We start from the raw sequence: 21,661 nt of genomic DNA on the forward strand, positions 1-21,661 counted from the left end.
AGAATAAACTAAATGCAAAACTAAACGATGACAACTCATGACAATAGACAAAGTGACAAGGTAAAACAAGAAATAATAACTGAACACCGAAATACAAGACAAAACCAGAACTAAACTAGAAACTCGTGACACAAAACCCCCCCAAGAATTCGGAAAGGCAGTCTACAAGAAAACAAAGAACAGGGCTTCTTAGCACTACTGAACTTTTTATTTTACTACTGGGCTACAAATATTCGACCGATGTTGCACTGGTGCTGTACCAGCAACCAGCCCCCACCTTGGCTGCAGATAGTTATAAATTGTCTCAAGATTTGGACTCAAATGAAACACCACTTTGGATTCCATACCTCTCCTATCCCCTGTACACTCCAACCCTCTGTTCCCTCCCTCTATTACAGATAGGGCTTTTTCAACCTGGGAAGGTTATGGGATTGTCTCTGTAAAGCATCTTTATATTGCTGGAATGTTTTTATCTTTTGACCAATTAATGCATGTATTTAATTTACCAAGAACCCACTTCTTCAGATATTTACAAATCAGAGACTTTATTCGCAATGGTTTTCCTGGCTTCCCTGCTATCCCTCTTTCTACCTGGGGTGACGCCATTTGTTACATTAATCCTTACGTCAAAGGTACCATTTCGAAACTATACAACACAATTTTCACATGCCAACCTCCAGCCTCTGATAACCCACGCACTACCTGGTCCTGGGATCTTAATGTAGACACAGAGGTTTGGCAGTCGACTTTGAAATGTGTTCACATGTCATCTATTTGTGCTCACCACGGGGTCTTCCATTGCAAAGTAGTTCACAGAGTTCACTGGTCTAAGAGCAAACACACTCGCATCTATCCTGGCACTGACCCAAATGTCACCGTGGACCAGCTGATCTGTCCCAAATATTTTGGAATTGTTCTTCCCTATCTTTTCACTGCCGTCCTATGTCAGTGTTTCCCTTACAGGGTAATCCAGACTGAGTAACATGTGATGTGCATCTCGCAGAAATCATTGATATATGCGATTAATTGTGATCCACGGCCAAGTGTGGGAGTTGGATCGCTGATTAAGCAGATTTTCAAGAGCTGTTTAATGAGTTAAAACACATTTTCAAATTACTTGTTGTCAGCTCAAACTGTTGAAAGGCAGTGTTGTTTATTCCGACATGGACAATAATTCTCTCGACAGAGGCAGGGAGCATGCACAGCAGGCATGGGAGCTTTAACAGGATGTCAGGGACCGTGGCTTCAGGGAAACAGCGGGTTGAGGCGTTAAACAAACAAATGTTCCTAATTATGGAATTCCTGACTATCAGTGTAGTCGGGAAGAACAGGGGACCTGGAGATGTTAAGTATAGGCACTCAGGCGTGGATGGAGGAGGAGTGGACAGTGAAGGAGACTGTCGTGCTGACGGTGTGGATGGCGAGGGACGGACAGAGAGAGCGGCCTGGTGCTTGCCAATGCGTTGGTGTGTAGTACGGTATAGAGCAGCAAATCGTATTTGTTCTCGAGCGGCACTCTCTCCTGCTGCAACCACTGACCAGGGACCCGGGTTCGTGATGAGATGGAGTTGAGCTGACCAGAGATTTTCAGCTTCGCCCCGAGTCGTGTCCAGGAGTCATCAGGGGTGGTGACCGGAGGAGGGGCATCAGCAGCAGGACAGTGAGCCGTGGCATCATGCACTTGGAGAGTGGTGTTGGAAAGTGCTGGACCAGAGGTGATGGTGTCCATAAGTTTCTCAGCTTCCTGGATCTGGTACAGTGTAGAATTCTTCCTTCCAGCTCTGCAATTTTATCGGCCAGGTGGGCGCAGCTTACACAGCTGGACAGGGAGGTGACTGGAGCCATGTGGATGTGGTGGCTGGGGAGTAGAGAACAGAAAAGGAGGACAGTACAGGGATAAAAGTGCATACAGTTTTAATAGTTAAGCAACTAGTTGTAGATAGCAGCCATGGACAGGGAGGTCGCAGGCACTTACACATGGGGGCTCCTACTCAGAGCTCACAGCGTTAGTATGGTTTTAGCCAGGGTGAAACACAGTAGGACATCAAGCAGAAAACAGCAAAACTTATGGACTCGGAGATTGGGCTTCAGTTTGCAGATTGTAGCTCGTCGTGGCACCCTGTGTCTGTAGTTCACGTAGCGTTAGGTCCCAAAGCTAAAAACAAGCTGGTAACAGAAGTGTAACCCTACATAGAAACATAAAACTTAAGGTCCAAAGCATGATCGCTAAAACACTTCAACTTGGTAAAACATGCAGATAAAGACAGCCAGGATCTAAAGGTGCAGTATAGAATATGACTTAAAAACTAGGTTGAAATTTTTAATTGAGACAGAGCTCCAGACAACCACTCACAACTCCAACGCATCAACCTTACAGCACCTGGTATTCCCTGGCGGTCTCCCATCCAAGTACTAACCAGGCCCGACCCTGCTTAGCTTCAGATATTGGTTATTCTAGAGTTTCCTGTTTCTGTGGTTCCACAAACTCACTTGCCAGTGGCCCACCTGAAATCCCCCTGCGCTGTTCTTCAGCTCCTTTACCACTTGCCTCTGAAACACTCTTCCAGACCCCTTCCACCCACTCTGCTTCCTCACCAGCCTGTTGGGATGTCTGGAATGTGACCCTTGAGGACAGGTTTCCGTCAATGTCTACATGTTCCTCCTCTGTTGTCACATTCATACTTTCCAAGGTACCCTGGTATTCTCAACCTCTCCACTAGATGCCCTCAGAATTCTCTCATTTGTCAATCCACACACCTGAACCCTCTTCTAATCAGCCCATCAGTGTCCTGATCTTCCCTGCCCTCATCTTTAATTCACTTATTAGTCTCACTTTATGTACACTCGACACTTTCCACTGATTGGTTACCAGTTCATCCTCTAACCCTGTCTTGTTGCCTTGCTTCGATGCCGAGTTGGTTTATGTTTTCCTTTTGGATTTTGTACCCGAGTACTGGACCATCCTGCTGACCTGCCAGCCTGTTACCTGTTACTGGTTTGTCTGCCTGCATATCTACCCATATATATATATATATATATATATATATATATATATATATATATATATATATATATATATATATATATATATATATATATATATATATATATCTACCTACCTGTTTCATCCCCATCACCATTCTCCCCTGAGTGCAACAATGCTCATTAAACTTAATAGAAGTAACAGCTTGTCTGAATTCACCTTTAAATCATGATGTCAATGAGATGAAAGTAGCTGAGCAACCTCCACTTTACCCATCGCCCCCACCCCCCCAACCCCCGCTGCTGCTGCAGACCGGCCTCTGGTAATAACTGTTACGAATACAATATGATTCACACTTTTTACTGAACATTATACTGAGCTGGTTCAGCCAACTACAACTCTGATGTGTTGGATCTACTAACAAACAGGATTCATGTGTTGGAAGATTTTAATTCAACTGCAGGGAGAACAATAAAAGTCTGCCAAACCGAATGTGTTCCTGCGCTGAAGAATCTCCACTCCCTCACCTGACTCACCTGAGAGGAACCAGGAAAACTGGTTGTTATTCTGTGTCACTGAGACGAGACGCACACTCTGAGAGACCGACGGTCAGATTTACCTTCAGACCAAAACCAGCACTTATTCCATTGAGAGAGGACAGTTGCAGGGAATAGTGGCAATACTGGAACACTACCACTTCAAGTATTTTGAATTAAACAAGAAAAGAAATCAAGAGAAAGTAACTTTCAAGGGAACAGAGAGTGACTTCCTGTTTGAGCTGTGTGCCTGCGGCGTCTTCACCTCCACTCAGAGACTAAATGGCGTCCAGACTAGAGGAGGATCTGTGCTGTCCCGTCTGTCATGACATCTTTAAAGATCCGGTCATCCTGTCCTGCTGCCACAGCTTCTGTAAAGACTGTCTGCAGAGCTGGTGGAGGGAGAAGGAGAACCGGGAGTGTCCAGTTTGTAAGAGAAAAAATTCAAATGAACTGATACCTCCTAACTTTGCTCTAAAGAACGTGTGTGAGACCTTCATACAGGAGAGAGATCAGAGAGCTTCAGAGGCTCTCTGCAGTCTGCACTCTGAGAAACTCAAACTCTTCTGTCTGGACCATCAGCAGCCGGTGTGTGTCGTCTGCAGAGATTCAGAAAAACACACCGACCACAGATTCAGACCCATCGATGAAGCTGCTCGAGAACACAAGAAGAAACTTGAGGAAACTCTGGAGCCCTTAAAGGAGAAGTTAAAGGTTTTTAAACAAGTTAAAGTGGAGTTCGATCAAACAGCAGAACACATTCAGGTCCAGGCCCGACACACAGAGAGGCAGATTAAGGAGCAGTTTAAGAAGCTTCACCAGTTTCTAGAGGAGGAAGAGGAGGCCAGGATGTCTGCACTGAGGGAGGAAGAGGAGCAGAAGAGTCAGAGGATGAAGGAGAAGATGGAGGCTCTGAGCAGAGAGATAGCAGCTCTTTCAGACACAGTCAGAGCCACAGAGGAGGAGCAGAGAGCTGCAGACGTCTCATTCCTGCACAACTACAAGGCTGCAGTGGAAAGAGTCCAGCAGCGCCCCCTGCTGGAGGATCCACAGCTGCCCTCAGGAGCTCTGATAGATGTGGCCAAACACCTGGGCAACCTGAGCTTCAACATCTGGGACAAGATGAAGGACGTGGTCTCCTACAGTCCTGTGATTCTGGACCCAAACACTGCTGGTCCAGACCTCATCCTGTCTGAAGATCTGACCTGCGTGAGACGAAGAGAGAGACAGCAGCTTCCTGATAATCCAGAGAGGTTTGATTATTACTCCTCTGTCCTGGGCTCTGAGGGCTTCAGCTCAGGGACTCACAGCTGGGAGGTCGAGGTTGGAGACAGTACAGCCTGGTCAGTGGGTGTGTCAGCAGAGTCTGTCCACCGGAAGGGAGACAAAGTGTCTGCATGTTTGACAGTACGGTTCAGAAATGGTAAATATAAAGCCCTCTCCACATCAGCTCCACGCACTGTTCTCCAGGTGCAGAAGCAGCTCCAGAGGATCAGAGTGAATCTGGACTGTAACAGAGGAGAGCTGTCGTTCTCTGACCCTGATACTAACACACACATACACACACACACACAAACTTTTCCTGAGAGGATGTTTCCATTAATTAACACTGGTGATAAAATGAAGATTTTACCAGTGAAGGTCTCTGTGACTGTAGAACACTAACACATCATCAGGACGATGATGATGATGATGATGATGATGAATGGATGAATAGGTAGTACTGAATTTTCTTGTGACAGTCTTTGAGGAACATGTGACTCTGATGTAGAAATAAAGGAGCAGTGCATGAGGTCAAAGGTCAGAGGTAAGGGAGAATATTTGAACTAAAATCAGAAAATATGATTTTTATTAAGTAAGTTAAGTAAGTTATTTTGTGTTGATTAAAAAATCATCAAACTTTAAAAACACATAAAAGTCAGCAGCCATATTTGAACAAAGAGTGAAACATTACAGAGTGATAGTTTATGTTTTTATATCTGCTGGATTTTCACCTGCGGACTAAAAACTGATGAAGTCATTTTTAACAGTTTTATTAAACTGATTAATCGTCTTTTTTCCTGCTTAAATGTCACTTTTTGTTTCCTTTTAAGGTCTAAAAATGTTTCTTGTTTCACTTGTTAACTACTCAAAAAATTAAAAAAGAATGTAAATACTGTAGCTGAACTATCAGCAAGCTGCAGGTTTTATATATTATATCTTTATGTTCCTGTATAAAACAAATCTCCATGTGAGACAATAAAATCTAAATCTAATCTGTAAATGACAAACCTCTCCCACCTGTTGTCCTCTGTTCAGTGTGAGTGTGAAGCCCTGCTCCCTCCATGCTCCCTCCATGCTCCCATTAACCACTGAAATATTTCAAGCAGATTTAATGGATTTTGACTGTTCAAAGAAAGCAGGAGATTTTTCATCAGAAAACTCGACTTTGTCCACAGGGGGCGCCAACATCCACACAACATGAAAGATCCTCACAATAGCTTTAACTACACATAAGCTAACTTTTTTATTGTTTTAAGCTAGCAATTAATGTAAAATCACATTCGCTAAAAAAAAGTCATCAAAAACACATCTAACACACCTCTTCTGCAGGCAGAGATGTTGGCCCTTTACGTAAAACAAAGCAGGTCCTACTCTGTTCTCATGTGTTGCTCTTAGTGCAGATTAATTACACTTGTTCAAAGCAGCAGAGATAAACACACATAACATAATGAGCAAAATGAATGTGTCCATGTGAAAAGTGTCATCATCATAATGGCTTAATCCAAAGCCATCAGGATAGATTATTTAAACAGGTTATAATTGTCAGATAGCAGCAGTCTGAATGCTGCTCATTCTGCTTTTTAGGCTCTGCTACTCACAAAGAGAAAAATAAACTGTGGTTATTAATAATATATAGTCACTGTTTTAATGAGCACACATTTGACTGCAAAATGTTTTTTGAATTCAGATTCAGACAAAACTTTATTTCTTCAGTCTTGCTGGAATAAAAATATGTAACAATGTCTAAATAAAAAAAATGAAACATTTCAACGTGTATGAAATCATTATCTGGGATCACAGATATTTGATTCTAGAGGAGAATTAAAGTTAAACCTTTTTTTTTAACCACAAACAAATTGATGACGCCACTGTGGCCACGCCCACTTATTTTACAGGCTGTGGAAATAACCTTTGAAGTAGCTTATTTCTGGCATAATTCCTTACTAATCAAAGTGGGTAGAGGTTATATTATCAAACATCATAATCATTCATGTTAATGTGTTTTAACAACAATAATTACATATTTTTAGTAATGTCATTATTACCATTTTTTTCATTAGTCAGAACCTTATTGAGCAGTTTATTTTGGAGGGGCTGGCCGGACATTTCTTTGTTGTCATGCTAGCGGACTTGACAGAGGTATTCCTTCTCCAGCCCGTCCACTGACTGCCACGTCGAGCCCAGGGGAGCACCAGCAGGATTTTAACTTGCTGTACTTTTTGCTGTATCAGACCGGTCCGGGTCCGGGACTCCGGGAGAACTACCGAAGAACCTTCCAGAACAGATCCCGCTGCGTGGACCTACTCTCTGCTCTGACTGTAAGAAAACTCTCAGTGCCAGCTCTAAGAACCGTCAGCAGTATTTAGTCAGTGCTGTGGCTCACGTTTCAGAAAGTTACCCTGCATTCAAGTGTTGTCGGAATAATCGGAAATATGAGGTGCCGACTGGGGAAATTCACGTGAAGACGCCCTCAGGTCTGAACGTGGTACTTCTGAGAAAATGTTGCACCCGAGTCGACAGATTTGACGTCACTTGACGCAGAAATATAGCGGACAAGTATATGTTGTCTTGATGGTCAAAAATATTATATTGATTCACGTATTACACATAAATGTTTTGCTCATTTGTAATTTGGTACTAGGTTGTAACCTCTTGCTGCTTTACATGTAAGGTGACCTATATTTGTTCTCACCAATGAAATATAACTTTATTAGAAGCGTTTACGGTGTTCTGTTTAACGACTTAAAGCTCGTGAACACACCGAAGTCGGAAGAACTATATCCCAACTTCTGAACTCCGAGCATCCGAGGGGCACATGAACGCAGCATTAGTACTTGCTAACTAGCATGAACATGGACAGTATAGAGTAGCCACCGGACCGGATACAGTTAGTGTGTTTTCCAACTTCCTGAGCAGCATACTACAGTACATACTACTTCCCCTACAGTACAGCAGGGGAAAGGGGTGTGCAGCCATGTGGCTAACACTACACGGAGTGGTTTTTTAGCTAGCTACCTGTTGTCAAATGGCAAACTGACCCGCGGATATACAGTGGTAACCCTTACTAATTACAGTGCGTAACGTTAGCTCCTGGGACATGGCTGCTGCCCGACCACGGTAGCGACAGTGATGTGCTGTTGGTGAACGAGTCGGCTTCTTTAAGCGGCTCCCATCTGAGAGCTGTTTTGTTCTTCTTTTTAAATAAATTATTATGAAAGGTCATAAATTATTATGAAAGGCTGATCATAAAACGTAAAATGCATTACAAAGAACACGTTTATAACATGTTTTATATGATACCCTTCAAATTGAAAACTATAGTCCCATGAGTTTGTAAAGAGTTGTGTAATTATTGTAGTTTAGTATATTAACTAATGGTGTTTTAGCTTCTTTTAAAATGAGGATAGTTCTTTTTGACTTTTTAGCCCATTTTTAAATGTCTCGACAATATCGCTCAATATTGCTATGAGTTAAAAATTAATGATCGCTTTTATGTATTTCTTGTAACAACTAAGAGCATGATTAATTACAATACACATGTAATTATGTCATTATTAAAACAATATAAAATTATGGTATTCTGAAAATTATAAAGCTTAGGATATTTATAATAAATCGTTTAAGTGATATATGTGCACACATACTTATCATAGGTCAACATGTTGCTAAATTTGAATGAATTCTAAAATCCAGAAGTGGTACTAAATTAAGAATTAATGTTTGGGAGCCGAGAGTCGGCTGTTATTGCTCAGACGAGGCAAATGATCCGATCACTGAAAACAGCTGTAATTCCCACCAGTGAAGAGTGTGTAATGTTAGCTCCAGTTCATCCAGCACCTGAGTTTGTTCATCAAAGTCATGATATTGATTATATAGGATGATCGGACTTACAGCAGTAAAAGTCATTTAGCCAGGTTCAGATAATAATGATAATAATGCTGTAATAATGTTTTTACATAAGGACGTAAGTTTGATGCTGCGTTCACATGCTCCTCGGATGTCTCGACTGTGCGGGCTGTAAATGCAATATGTGATTTAATACAAAGTTGAACTTCCTACAGGAACCCTCAGGTGAGTTTTCTTTGGTGGGGACACATTGATATTACATGGGTGGGGGTCTTGGGGTTCTCCCTCATGGAATTTTGAGTGTCAAAGACTTTATTACATGTGTCCTGGTACTTATTTATTTTTGACCAATTATAGTAGAAATGTCTTTATTTATTTATTTCAAGGAAAACAAAAAACGAGTAAACACGTAAACAAGTGATTAAAAGAGAAGCCCTGACCTCAGGTCATTCCATTGATCCACCACAATCAGTGAAACGGTTTCAGAGTAACAGCGTTCACACGAAGGTCGACCGATCGATCCTCACTAGTAAACAACCGACATCATTGATCCTGTTTCCTCTCCGTCCTCTTCTCGTGGTTCTCTCTGTCTGAAGCAGCTGCTAGTGTCAATGAGGCCGCTAGATGGCGTTTTAACACCACACTGCAGACCAGTTAACAGTGCTTCCACTTTTAACAATGAACACTATAATTTTACAATATAATCAATATTAATAGTGGTGATAATAATGATAAAGTCAGGGGGAGTGAGTTTGCTGTAACACACAGCTGAGCGGAGCTGTCAGAAACAGCTAGAGAGGTTTAGGAGTGTTTTACCTCCAGGAAACTGACGCTTATCTGTTTATATCAAAGTGACTAATTCTAATGTTTTTGTGTCTGTCAGGCTCCTGCGACCGCAGCACAGACAGTCGTGGAGACATCATGAGGCAGCTGAAAGGCAAACCCAAGAAGGAAACATCGAAGGACAAGAAGGAGCGTAAGGCGGCCATGCAGGAGGCCCGGCAGCAGGTGGCCACTATCGTCCTGCCCACGCTGGCCGTGGTGGTGCTGCTCATCGTTGTGTTTGTCTACGTGGCCACCCGGCCTGGTGCTATCGAGTAGACATTAGAGCTCTACTAAAAAGAGACATGAACTCCCCGGCTGAACGGGGTAGGACAGAGTGACAGTGGCTTTACCCAAAGGATGAAAACCAGTGACGGCCTAGCGTTAGTCTTAATGAGAGCCCTCCTCCCTCCAAAGTGTGTTTGTTTGCTTTAAGCAGCTGCAGGAGAAGAAATCAGACCGAGCAGAGGAACAGCTGCTCCGTGGTGCCTTCAGGTGACGTCCAGTTAATCCCGTTCATGTTAAAGCAGCAGGCGGATTCATGTTGATGTCTTACAAAATGATGCAATATTATGGATACCAAAGACTCGTGCACAGCTGCCAAGTTTGAGCAGACGTGTTAAAAACAGGTTTCCTCTGTTTTCTAAATATCTCCAGCCTGGTCTCACACATGCACCCCTCAGACAGCACTCACACCTGTATGCATGACTGATCCGTGGAGAACCAGAAGGCTTCAGTTGCCCGTCTCTTGTGTGAACAGCTGAATGCAGCACTAAAGTGTCGTATTGAATGTAAGCCCAGTAAGTTCAAACACAGCTCTAATGTGAATGTTACTCTGAACGTGACAACCAGACCTTTGAGTCACTCCTGACATCTGTGAAGATGGAGTTAAAGTGCCTTAACAGAGATGTGACTGTGTTGTTTCACTTCAATAAATGATTTTTTATCTGATTTATTTGGTGTTTTAGAATTCATGATTTATACACATTCATCTGCAATTCTTACTTTTTGTGTAATCTGCCAAAATTGTATAAACTAGTTTAAAATGTCTGTCAGACTCTTTAATCCTGGAGTAGATCCCCTGGTTGTCTGATCCAGTGTCAGTAGCTCATTTATAGTTAGGCCTGTATAAAATAATCTTCAAGCTGGTGTTCATGAAAAGAAAATAACGTCTCACTGCACAACATTAACAGAGTTATACTGATTTAAAGAGGACACACAAAGTTATTTGGGTTTAAAATGTTTGCCTGATGATAAACTGTTTTGAAATGTGTGCAGTTTTCAGGATTGTGTCGCTATCAGGGTAGAGATGGTTCTGAGCATGTGTAGGTACCGAAATAGAAGTGAAATAGGTGCTTGAGGAAAAACCTGGATACTGCACTGGAAAAACGATTTTTAAAATGTTCCCTGATGTTCCGAATTTGCTGCCATGATCCATTAAAGTTGAATTTCCATGTTAAGAGCAGCTTTGCGGCCTCTTAATCTAGTCCTTTGAATTTGAACATTTTTAGACATAAAGACATAAAAGTGTATAATTGTTATAACTAGTGTTAAGTCTTATAATAGTGTGCATTCGTTAATGTTAAAACTATTTAAAAACACCACAGATTGGTAATTCTAAGAACTGAAAACATTCTGATAAATTTGATCCGACTTGGCGCATGCGCTGTAAACGAGCTGTAACTTTCTCGGAGAAGTAGCGGAAGTACGGAAAATCTTACGTCAAAATAAAACAAAAATCTTCAAAAAACATTCAACAACTAATTCAACATGTAAAATGATTAATGTTCTGCTCCTGTGCAGCCATATTTGAGTCTCTGCTACTTTCTGAGTATCCTGCTTTTAGTTTTGTCTGTCAAAGCACTTTGTAAAGTCAGTTTGTAAAGGTGCTATAGATACGAATTCATTACTACAACATCTAAACATGTTATTCTGGGATTATTATCAGTCCTTATGAGTAGCAGAATGAAAATCTGAAAGAACATAAATTGTTGATGCTTGAAGAAAGTTTTTGAAAGTTGAAAGAAAGAGGGAATTATTGGAGAGAAGCACGGGCTGCTGAGAGAGGCGTTCAGGGCCCTCACGGCTACATTACTTTCTTTTTTTAAAATGTAAATTGACACAGACATAATAAAAGGTGATCATAAAACATGAAAAGACAAGATACAGATAACATTTTAAAATGACAGCAGAAATAAATAAAGCTTTGGATCTCTAACTCTCATGTGCGACAGTGTTTTGCTCTCTCTTTTTTTATTTCAAAGATTTGCAGCAGTTCTCTCATAAAAACACCCAATGGGGATTGTGTCTTCATACTCACATTTATGGATTGAAAAAATCGCCTAAAATATTTTAAGTATTCAACATAAGTTTTCTTTTCCTCCATTATTGTTTGCATTTCGTTGTTCAGTACTTCTACTTGTGTAATGACTAAGTGTATTCTAATCTAATGAAATTGTGATACCATATAAGATATGATAATCTGGTTAAATGGGAAAGTGAAGGTATTTAGACTCTAGTCAATCATAACTATCATGGCAGAAATTATTGTCCAAGTATTTCTAATTCCCAGAACCAGCAGCAGGCGGAAATGCAACACTGTGGATGCCCGTCGCTTCTAAAAAACACCGAAGAAGAAGAAGAAGAAGGTCTGTGTCACTCCAGCTAGCTTCACCCTGCTCTCCAACACCTCCCATCAGCTTCTGTGAAGAAGACTTCCGGTGGTGTGTCATGGCGGTGGCATGGTGAATCCTGCAGAAAGGGAAAAATACTCGCCCCTCTCGTCCTCTCCCATCCACTCGGGACAGATTTTCATGCGGAAATAAGCCCGTCAGCTGCGGCCTCGTACCTCGGATCTGCCGGCACAGCGCTGCGGTGTCCCCCCGCGCGGACATGGCGGCTCACAAACCCGTGGAGTGGGTCCAGGCCGTGATCACCAGATTTGATGAGCAGGTAAGAGGGGTTGATTCAGGGGATGGGTGTAGCAGGCTCTGGTGGTCTTCAGGCCCCGGCTCTTAAGATAACTTTACACTAACACAGACTAGATTTTTAATAAGCAGGTTAAGTAGGAATAATCCCAAACAGGAGGACTTTAAAAGGTTTTTATATACTGCTGTAAAACACTGAAGATGGGCTCTTTTTTATGCTAGCGCCGTCTCTACGATCAATTAGCTGATTTATCCCACATCTGTCCCGGGATTTCACCACACACAGCCGCTCACAAAACACAATGCACAATAACACGTCACATCAGGGACATTTAAATATTTAAACTCTGTCTGTGTGTCAGTTAAAGCCCCTACGATAGCACTGTGGTTCCTGCCAGCTAGCTAGCTAACATTAGCAGCAGGCCTAGCCTTCTAATGTAAACAAATAAGATGTGACTGGGTTAGCACCTAATGTTAGCACGCTGCATTCATATCGGCTAATTAACTTAGTAGTGATGGGAATGTAATTAAGATCATTTGGCTCCGTTCATCAAGAAGAGACCCTCTCTGCTCTCTCCTCATTTAGTGCCTCTTCTGGAGTTGATGTTTCAGCCTAATTTAACGATATATGTTGACATAAATCACAGAAAATATCAAATATAATAACACTAAACCTTGTAATTTCCAGAATACCAGAAGTTAACATTGTGTTTTGTATAAACACTTTCAATGAAAATGTCAAACTTTATAACATATCTGTATTTATTGATTACTTTATTTGTTTCCAGACATAAATATGCAGCATTCTTCATTTTTAATACTTACTTTAAATTAAATAGTGTGAGATGTCAAGTGTCACAATCCTTGTTGTTAACAAAAATAACAAACTACTGAATAATGTTGTTAATAAATAATCACACAGACAAATATATGTGCTTTAATTTGTTTGACATAATATAAAGCATTTGTATTTTATAAGCTGTTCAAGAATTTAATTGAGTTATTTTCCTGCACTTCACGTTATATGATGAGCCTTTAATATACCTGGGAGCGACATCAGTAGAAGTTAGCAGCATGTGAGGAGACATCATCAGTGAGAGTGAACTACATGTGAGCTAATGTGCTAACTAACTAACTTTCTGCAGGAAAATGCAGCTTTAGCATCAACAGGAAGCTTTATTTTCTTCATCTACAGCAAGTATTTCCATATTTGTGCTCATCGGGCGCACTCCATCCATCTTCATGCCTTAGTTGAGATTAGTATTTGCCCCGTCACACACACACGCACACGCACACGCACACACACACACACTACCAGACCCACCTCATCAACACAAAGATAAGTTACAACACAATGCTAAATCTCTACTACATACTTTCACCAGCCTCTCGGGTCGGTGGTTATCTTAAAATGTCGCACTATTAGAATCCCAAATGGTAAATAATTTATTTAGCCACACAGCATCGTCATTTTGGAACACAGTAATCCAGTACAGGCCTCGCTGATTGATCAGACATGTCAGTACAGATCAAGTTTACTTAAATCTGACTTAGTGCACATAGGGAGCGTTTTTAGGCGTCTTTGCCCGGAGCTCAGTGAGGGGAATATAAACAAGCTGTATGTTCGTGCTGTTTTCTGCCCTCTCTGCACCGTATCTACATTCACACCTTCATAATTCACATTTAAACATGTTCCCACATTTACTACACACCTGCTATAATTCAACATTTACTGACTAGACTTTGATAAACGTTGATACATTAATGTTACTAATAATTAATCATAATATTGAAATAGTAGTTCCTGCACTGTTTACCTCATCATCTGCTGTCTGTCTGTCCTGCATTAAATGTTTGCTGCAGGATCAGGAGAGTATGGCTTGTTAATTTAACAGCACCGAGGAGACGTGTGAAACAAATCAGCAATCAGTGAGAAGTTAGCGGAGAGCCTCACATAGGTCCTTTTACAACAACCAGAATAGATCGAGTTGTGTTTTTTCCACCTGTCCCTGAACGCCTCACATTTCTCCTCTGCTCCTGCTTTAACTTGTGCGTGCAGTGTGTAGGAGACCTCTCTGTTATTGTCAGACGATGCTCTTATTTAACATCACCCCCTTCAGGCTGAGTTACCAGCACTAACTGTCTGTGTTGTTTGAAGGGAAAGTGTTGCACTTGGCTCTGTCGAGTCTCTGTCGAGTCTCTGTCGAGTCTCTGCCGAGTCTTCGGAGGCCTCTGGGTCTTTGGGTCTGGTGTAAGTCTTAAAGGATCACGGCTTTCAGGCGGGTTTTAGTGGCTCAGCTTGGATTAGCACCATTAGCTTAAGGTGTTATATCCACTTGTTGGTTATTGTTACCCTAATCCTCCACTAAAGCCCTCCAGTCAGTTTAGTTTACTGTTTCTCTACAAAAATATGCTGCTTGTTTGTGATGCTACGTTCTGTTGTTCTGAAGCAGAACATGATCGGGGGTCCTTGGTGGGTTGATTTAACTACAGTTTTAACAGTACAGTGATTTATTTTAATGCTCTGGGCGTTACCACAGTCAGAGGTGTGTTTGATGTCCCACATCATGCTGCTGTGCTGTCCACGTTTGTCCACATCGTCGCATCACTTCCTGTACAAGCTCTCTGACCTGTGACCTGTGAAGTGTTTCCTGAAGCTGATCTTTGTGTTAACGTGCAGATCAAAGCTCCGACCTCCATTAATGCAGACACGCTTAGATCTTTGAAACTTGTATCTTTACTGCAGATTTTCAAAATAAAGTTACCTGACTGTTGGAACATATAGACGACTAATTAATGATAGTGTGAAGTGATACGTCCTTATATTTCCGCCCATTTTGGTGAAATGTTTGTCGAGCACTGAGTGTAAGGGAAGCTAAAGGTGTTAAAATCAGAAGGTATTTAATGATGGCTGGGCGGTGTGCCGGTTTCACACCGTCACCAGTGTCACGTTCTGCCATGATTTGCAATATCGTCAACCGTGATAAACACACGTTTTGGTTTTCGTACATGTTTTCCATAACTTATCGACAGGAAGAGTACGTCTGATATCCCATAGTGCATCTCTTCCTGCAGAGCACACAGAGACCTGACGCTCTGCATGCAGAGTGTGTGTGTCACTTGCCTGTAAACATGCGCGCGATGCTTCAGCGTCATATATGATGCAGATGTCAGCGGGATGATTGAGTCAGACGTGCAGTTATGAAAGTCGGCTTCTCAGTGAATGTGTCCCTGTGTGAGTGGAACCTCGCCCGAACCGCTCACGGAGCAGAGGTGCTGCAGAGCGGCTTCACCTGCTGCGCGCACACGGCGTGAGGTTGTGCGTTTGGGGACAGGAAGTTGGATGTGCGAGTTCCCGTCACGGGGGCTGCTCCCGCTGATCACACAAACATTTGAACAGCGTTAGAAACGGTAGATGAGGAGTAACCCAGCTGCAGCCCACAGGTCTGTTTGTAGTCGCTGAACCGAGTGTGGTAACAGGAGGAGGATGTTTGTTTCGTAAAATAGAAAATCTACTGATTATTATTTGGGACTTTAAAGTCTTATTGTTTGTTTATATGTACATGTCAACACAGTGCTGTGTTCCTAACATTGACAACGGAGCAAAAGGAGCTACAGTCATGTTTTAAGTAGAGGACCTTTTCATTTTGTAATACTGACGCCACCAAAAGGCGTTGCGTGGTCCAATGTGAAATGACAGGCGGCATGAGGGCGGAGCTTGGATACAGCGCTGAGGCGAACCCGCACAGTAAAAAGGGCCTGTGTGTGCAGAGGAAGGCCATGACGTGTGGCTGAAAGCTTTGAATGCTCCAAGTGCAGCTGCAACCGTTAATCGAGGAGTCGATTGGAGGAAAGTTATCAGCAACTAGTTAAATAATCGATTAATCCTTTCAGCCTTTATTGAAGCAGAAAAGTCAAACAGTGTGCTCGACTCGTCCCAGCCTTGTCACATGTGAGAGTTAGCTTCTTTTCTTCGTCATGTCTGTCACTGAAGGAAGAGTCTTTGGGTTTCAGGCAAAAGAAACATCTTAAGACGTTTATCTCAAGGACGAGAAGGTAAACTGTTTAGTCATGAAAACAATCAGCAGATTAAAAGATAATAAAATATAATCGTTGGCAGTCAAAATACAAAGGTCACAATTTCACCTTTGAACCCAGTAAAAATCTGTTTGTTAAACGACATCAGGGAAGTATTCATGGTTCTTGTGTTTATCTGTGGGAGGCCTCAGCAGCTTTGTTTTCACTGTTTTAAAACACAAATGTTCTCTGGTCCCCTCTCTCGCACGCTGCCACGTTTTTCTGACTTACTATCATAAAATTGTCGGGCCAAGCAGAAGTGAGCCGCTCACAGGTACAATGAGGACTTGTCTTCACCACAGAGATGCTGATCCAAATTGGAGTCAGCACTGCAGCGTCGTGGCCCACTTCCTGTTTATGTTCCCGCTGCCAGCTCTGTCACAGCCCGATCATCTGCAATAAATGATGTGAGTGTTCCTGACAGAACTTGAGGAATGTGAGCTGCTTAAAGACACTGATGTGCCTGTTCAGCTGTGCATTGTGGCTCAACAACAAGTCCGCCTCTATGAAAGATCAGGACGTCCGAACGCAGTCAACAGGACCGGGATCAGGGTGGGTAACGGCTCCATGGAGACCGGCCCGTTTCTGATCCCAAAGTTTCACCAGCTGCGTTTCATCAGTGTTAAAAAAAATACAGGCAAAAGTCAAAACTGTGTTTTACTGAAAGTGAAATCAAATAAGGTTTCAGGAAACTCACGAGGAGCTGAAACATATCGACAAATATTTGAAAGAAAATCACTTTTAATTCACTTTAACAATCACAGATGCTGAAGAGTTTATGCTTGTGTGCGTTATGATTTAGACCCCCAACCTGATGTAAAACATAGTGATTAGAAAATGACACTTAATGAAGAGTCGTTTGATCTTTTTAAAGTTGTAATAAAACCGCGCTGCTCATCCAAAAGACTCGTACGCATCAAGTTACCTGCGTTATGGTTTCATATCAAAGATGCAGACGTTGTGTTCTGTGTAACTCTGTCTGTTGCCTCAGTTTGTCTCAGTTTGTTCTGTGACGTTGTGGTTGTAGTGAAAAATAGCTGAACATGATTACAACACTGCCAACTAGTGTCCGGAGGGTGAAACACAACACAGAATACACTGCTGATTTCCATGTCCATGATCTCACACCTCTAATTAGCAACTAGGAAGTACAAACTGTTTCCTCAGAAGCTCAACGGCTGTGACGGAACCCTCAGAACGTACCTTTCAGAGTTTATGAGACAAATAGGTGATAATGTATTACATCATAGATCAGCTGTTTGGTGCGCCCGTTATGGACACTAATCGAGTCGAAGCAGCTGCCATGACGTCGTCCCTCGAGGGGCCATTGTGGCCGTCTTAGTTTTCTTGATCTATAAGTGACCGTGTTTGATCGAGAGGTTAGTTAAGAGTGAGCTGAGGGGACACCTAGCAGACAGCTCCCAGCTGTCACTCAAAGAGGCCACGCCCCTAATGCTGCATCACTGTAAGCCTTAATATAATGTAAACAGGTGAGCTGTATAAAGATTCTCCCCGTACAGTTGTCATGAAGAGAGAAATGAGCTATAGAGACCCAAACTGTTTTTTGTACCAGGCTGTAAACATGTTTATTTCTGCTGTAAAGTTTAACATGGGGCTCTATGGGGACTGTTCACATACAATCATTATTTCATGTTTCTGTTGACTGTGGGATAACCAGAAGTACCTAGAGATGAACAGTTGGTGGCGCTCATCCCTGGTCTGGTTTCTGTGCTGGAGCAGACATGTTTGTTTTGTCTTCTCTTCCTCCACACATTCAATCTACAGCAGCAGTAACAGTGTCTACACAGCGTTCTCAGGTCTTCTGCTTACAGTCCGATCAGGTGAAATGAGCCTTAATAAGAACCAGAAACTGCAGTTTGTTATCATTATCACAACAACATGATCAGCTGATCAGAACAGATAAATCACACTGAAACACATCTCAGAGATTTACGCCTTAAAATACTGCTTTCATGACGGTGTTGGGATCAATATGAAGACATCGATGAGAATAGACTTAGACTCAACTTTATTGATCCCTTTGGGATGACTCCCTCTGGGAAATTCAGTCTCCAGCAGCTTATACAGTACAATACAATAGGAAAGAATCAGCACACAGAGGGTAAAAAAAAATAAAGATCAAAATATATATATATATATATATATATATATAAAAAGTACAAAATTAGATAACAAAATATATAAAATATACACTCTTAGAAAATATACAAGTAAACAGTGGGTAATTGACCTGGTATTTAGAATAGTTCCTGAGTATCAGTTTACATACGATATGTCACGTGTATATAAAGTACATAGCAGTAGAGACAGACTATGAGGGTCATCCAGTGTTGTTCATCATGTGAACCGTATCACAGCCTCACCGTCCTCCTGCCTCTGTTTCCCTTCAGCTTCCCATTAAAGTTGGACACCAGAACACTCACACCAAAGTCAGCACAGAGCACAACAAGGAATGTCTGATCAACATCTCCAAGTACAAGTTCTCCCTCGTCATCAGCGGCCTCACCACCATCCTCAAGAACGTCAACAACATGGTGAGTGTGTGACCAGGAGACTGTGGGATAAGCTGTCTGTGACGGGACGAGCTGAGCATTATGGGCAGCTCTACAGCACACTCTGTGGTGGATCAGTATGTTACAGTGTGTAGCATCGCAGCGCGTAGCATCGCAGCGCGTAGCATCGCAGCGTGTAGTATGAAGGAAGAACGGGTAAAGATTAGAGATGATATTTTATACACGGGGCTGGAATACATTCATCCTAGTTAGTTTAGTGACGGACCCTGTTAGTCATGTTTACTGCAGGGATGGGGATTTCAGGCGAGGCAAGTGTTCTGGTTCTGTTTGAACTACGCTTGTAGTCTGAGTTATATTGGGTTAGGGTTAGGGTTAGGTTGGGTTAGGGTTGGGTTAGGGTTGGGTTAGGGTTAGGTTAGGTTGGGTTAGGGTTAGGTTGGGTTAGGTTGGGTTGGGTTAGGTTGGGTTAGGGTTGGGTTAGGTTGGGTTAGGGTTAGGTTGGGTTAGGTTGGGTTGGGTTGGGTTAGGTTGGGTTAGGGTTGGGTTAGGTTGGGTTAGGTTGGGTTAGAGTTAGGTTGGGTTAGGGTTAGGTTGGGTTAGGTTGGGTTAGGTTGGGTTAGGTTGGGTTGGGTTGGGTTAGGGTTAGGTTGGGTTAGGGTTGGGTTAGGTTGGGTTAGGGTTAGGTTGGGTTAGGTAGGGTTAGGGTTAGGTAGGGTTAGAGAAAGTCTGTTCTGTAAGTTGTCTGAATATTCCCCCTCCTACGTAATCAATACTTTTGATCTACAGTGGCTCATAAGCTCCGTTGGATGTCTGTCGTTGGTCCTGTGGAACAAAGATTCTCACTCATAACATTTTGTCTCATAAAAGTGAAACATGAAACCAGAAGGTCCTGGAGGTTACGTTGCCTAAAAGAGACGCGTCAAGACATCAGCTGACAACTCGAGCAACTTTTCTCCCTGTTGCATCAACAGAGCTGACGGAAACATACACTGTGCTGCTGGTCGTGTTTGGCTTCCTGTGTTGGATTAAATAGTGTTGCCTTTCTGGTTCAGTGCCCGAAATAAAGTATCGTTGCGTATGGAGATAAGGTCTGTGGTTTACTAAAGCGCTCGACCTTTTCATGTTTTCTTTCTTTTAATGACTTTTTTACTCTTTTGACCTGAATTCTTAATTTTTCAACTGTTACTTTCCTGCATGGCCTCACATGAGGGAGCCAGCTCCAGTTATTTTCAGGTTAGCGGACAAAAATAAAAAGTGCAGTTCTTCACTCTGACCATGTGTGTACCATGAATGTCTTCACAGCGGATATTCGGAGAAGCGTCTGAGAAGAACCTCTACCTCTCCCAGCTCATCATCCTGGACACGCTGGAGAAGTGTCTGGCTGGGGTGAGTCTGAATACCTCGCTGTGTTCACCTGTGATAAACAAACACTTTGAAGATGACCTAAAGGCCGCTGATGCACACCTTTGTGTCAGCTGTGTTACCTCCCATCCTCGTGAAAAGATTCAGTGTCTCTGCTGCTGAGAGACGCTAACCTCTGTTAAAGTGCTTACCCTGCATCTGTCACTCCCTCCTCCTGCTCCTCCTCCTCCTCCTCCTCCTCCTCCTGCTCCTCCTCCTCCTCCTCTCTGGGAGCTTCCTCTGTGGACCAGCAGCCCCAGATTACATTTGCAGGCGTTTGCTGGGAGTCCAGCACCCGACGGGACCTGATCTCTGCTTCCTGTTCAGGTTTTTGTCGTGAGCGTTCACAGACGGTGGCCAGGTACCTCTCGGTATCAGTGGGTTATAAAGAAAGCTGCTTGGTGCACAGCCGATGGTCCTCCGTTGTTCTGCTCGTCATGAACACTTTGATTCTCTGCCTCGTTTTAGCGTTTACTCCACAAACTTCTTCCCCTGTCTTTCACCTTCACGTCTGATCAGTGTCTTTGTCCTCACTGTTCTCCTCTTCCTCCCTGTGCTTCCTCCTCAGCAATCAAAGGACTGCTTGCGTCTGGATGAGACGATGCTGGTCAAACAGCTGCTGCCGGAGATCTGCCATTTCATCCACACGTACCGCGAGGGCCACCAGCACGCCGCCGAGCTCCGCGTCTCCGCCTCGGCCGTCCTCTTCTCTCTCAGCTGCAACAACTTCAACGCCGTCTTCAGCCGAATCTCCACCAGGTAAACTCTCCAATCTGATCACTTTTGAGCGACCGCTGCGTCTTCGCTTTCTGTCCCGGACGAAGGCGGAAACAATATTTCCGTGTTTGCTATGTTTGATGTGTTGGAGGTCCTTCCACGCAGCGACTTCAGGTGTTCCCCTGTGTGTTTTATTTCAGGTTGCAGGAGCTGACCGTGTGCTCCGAGGACAATGTGGATGTTCACGACATCGAGCTGATGCAGTACATCAACGTGGACTGCTCCAAGCTGAAGAGGCTGCTGCAAGGTGAGCTCACATGCTCTCACAGGTTTAACACACGCTAACGTGTAAGCACAATAAACGTGTGTGCTGTATCTCCCTCACATAAGCTGGTGTTTGTAGGAGAATAACCAGAACAGACCAGTTGACACAGCGTTCTCTTCAGGTGAGCTGATGAGGAACTGAAACAAAGCAAAGAGAAATCAGTTTGAAACATCGATGAAGGAGTTTTTCTCTGTTCGGTCAGTGACAGCAGGTTCTGTAAAGTCTCATTA

At 42.9% G+C, this 21,661-nt stretch overlaps 3 protein-coding genes across 4 annotated transcripts in view; all 3 read left to right on the top strand.

Moving 5' to 3' along the window:
- Positions 1-3,568: 3,568 nt before the first annotated feature.
- On the top strand, positions 3,569-5,529 carry LOC138604603 (nuclear factor 7, ovary-like). Its single transcript, XM_069676551.1, has one exon. The coding sequence runs from the start codon at positions 3,802-3,804 to the stop codon at positions 5,182-5,184; it is 1,383 nt and encodes a 460-aa protein (XP_069532652.1). The 5' UTR covers positions 3,569-3,801; the 3' UTR covers positions 5,185-5,529.
- A 1,421-nt stretch (positions 5,530-6,950) lies between these two features.
- On the top strand, positions 6,951-10,405 carry smco4 (single-pass membrane protein with coiled-coil domains 4). The gene is made up of 2 exons (XM_069676714.1): positions 6,951-7,100; positions 9,512-10,405. Exon 2 carries the CDS (start codon positions 9,550-9,552, stop codon positions 9,727-9,729), a length of 180 nt encoding a protein of 59 aa, XP_069532815.1. The 5' UTR covers positions 6,951-7,100; positions 9,512-9,549; the 3' UTR covers positions 9,730-10,405.
- Positions 10,406-12,160: 1,755 nt separating this feature from the next.
- nf1a (neurofibromin 1a) overlaps positions 12,161-21,661 on the top strand; it is a 71,159-nt gene continuing 61,658 nt past the window's right edge. For both annotated transcript variants that reach the window (XM_069676524.1, XM_069676525.1), the window contains exons 1-5: positions 12,161-12,402; positions 18,866-19,009; positions 20,291-20,374; positions 20,958-21,148; positions 21,307-21,413. In XM_069676524.1, coding sequence (XP_069532625.1) covers positions 12,343-12,402; positions 18,866-19,009; positions 20,291-20,374; positions 20,958-21,148; positions 21,307-21,413 — 586 coding nt within the window. In that variant the 5' untranslated portion in view covers positions 12,161-12,342. The remainder of the gene's footprint in view (positions 12,403-18,865; positions 19,010-20,290; positions 20,375-20,957; positions 21,149-21,306; positions 21,414-21,661) is intronic.

Source organism: Semicossyphus pulcher, unplaced genomic scaffold (genome assembly GCF_022749685.1).
Source record: "Semicossyphus pulcher isolate SPU_LCO1_2020_fin unplaced genomic scaffold, fSemPul1.0.p SCAF_26, whole genome shotgun sequence".
In the NCBI taxonomy this organism is placed as follows: Eukaryota; Metazoa; Chordata; class Actinopteri; order Labriformes; family Labridae; genus Semicossyphus; species Semicossyphus pulcher.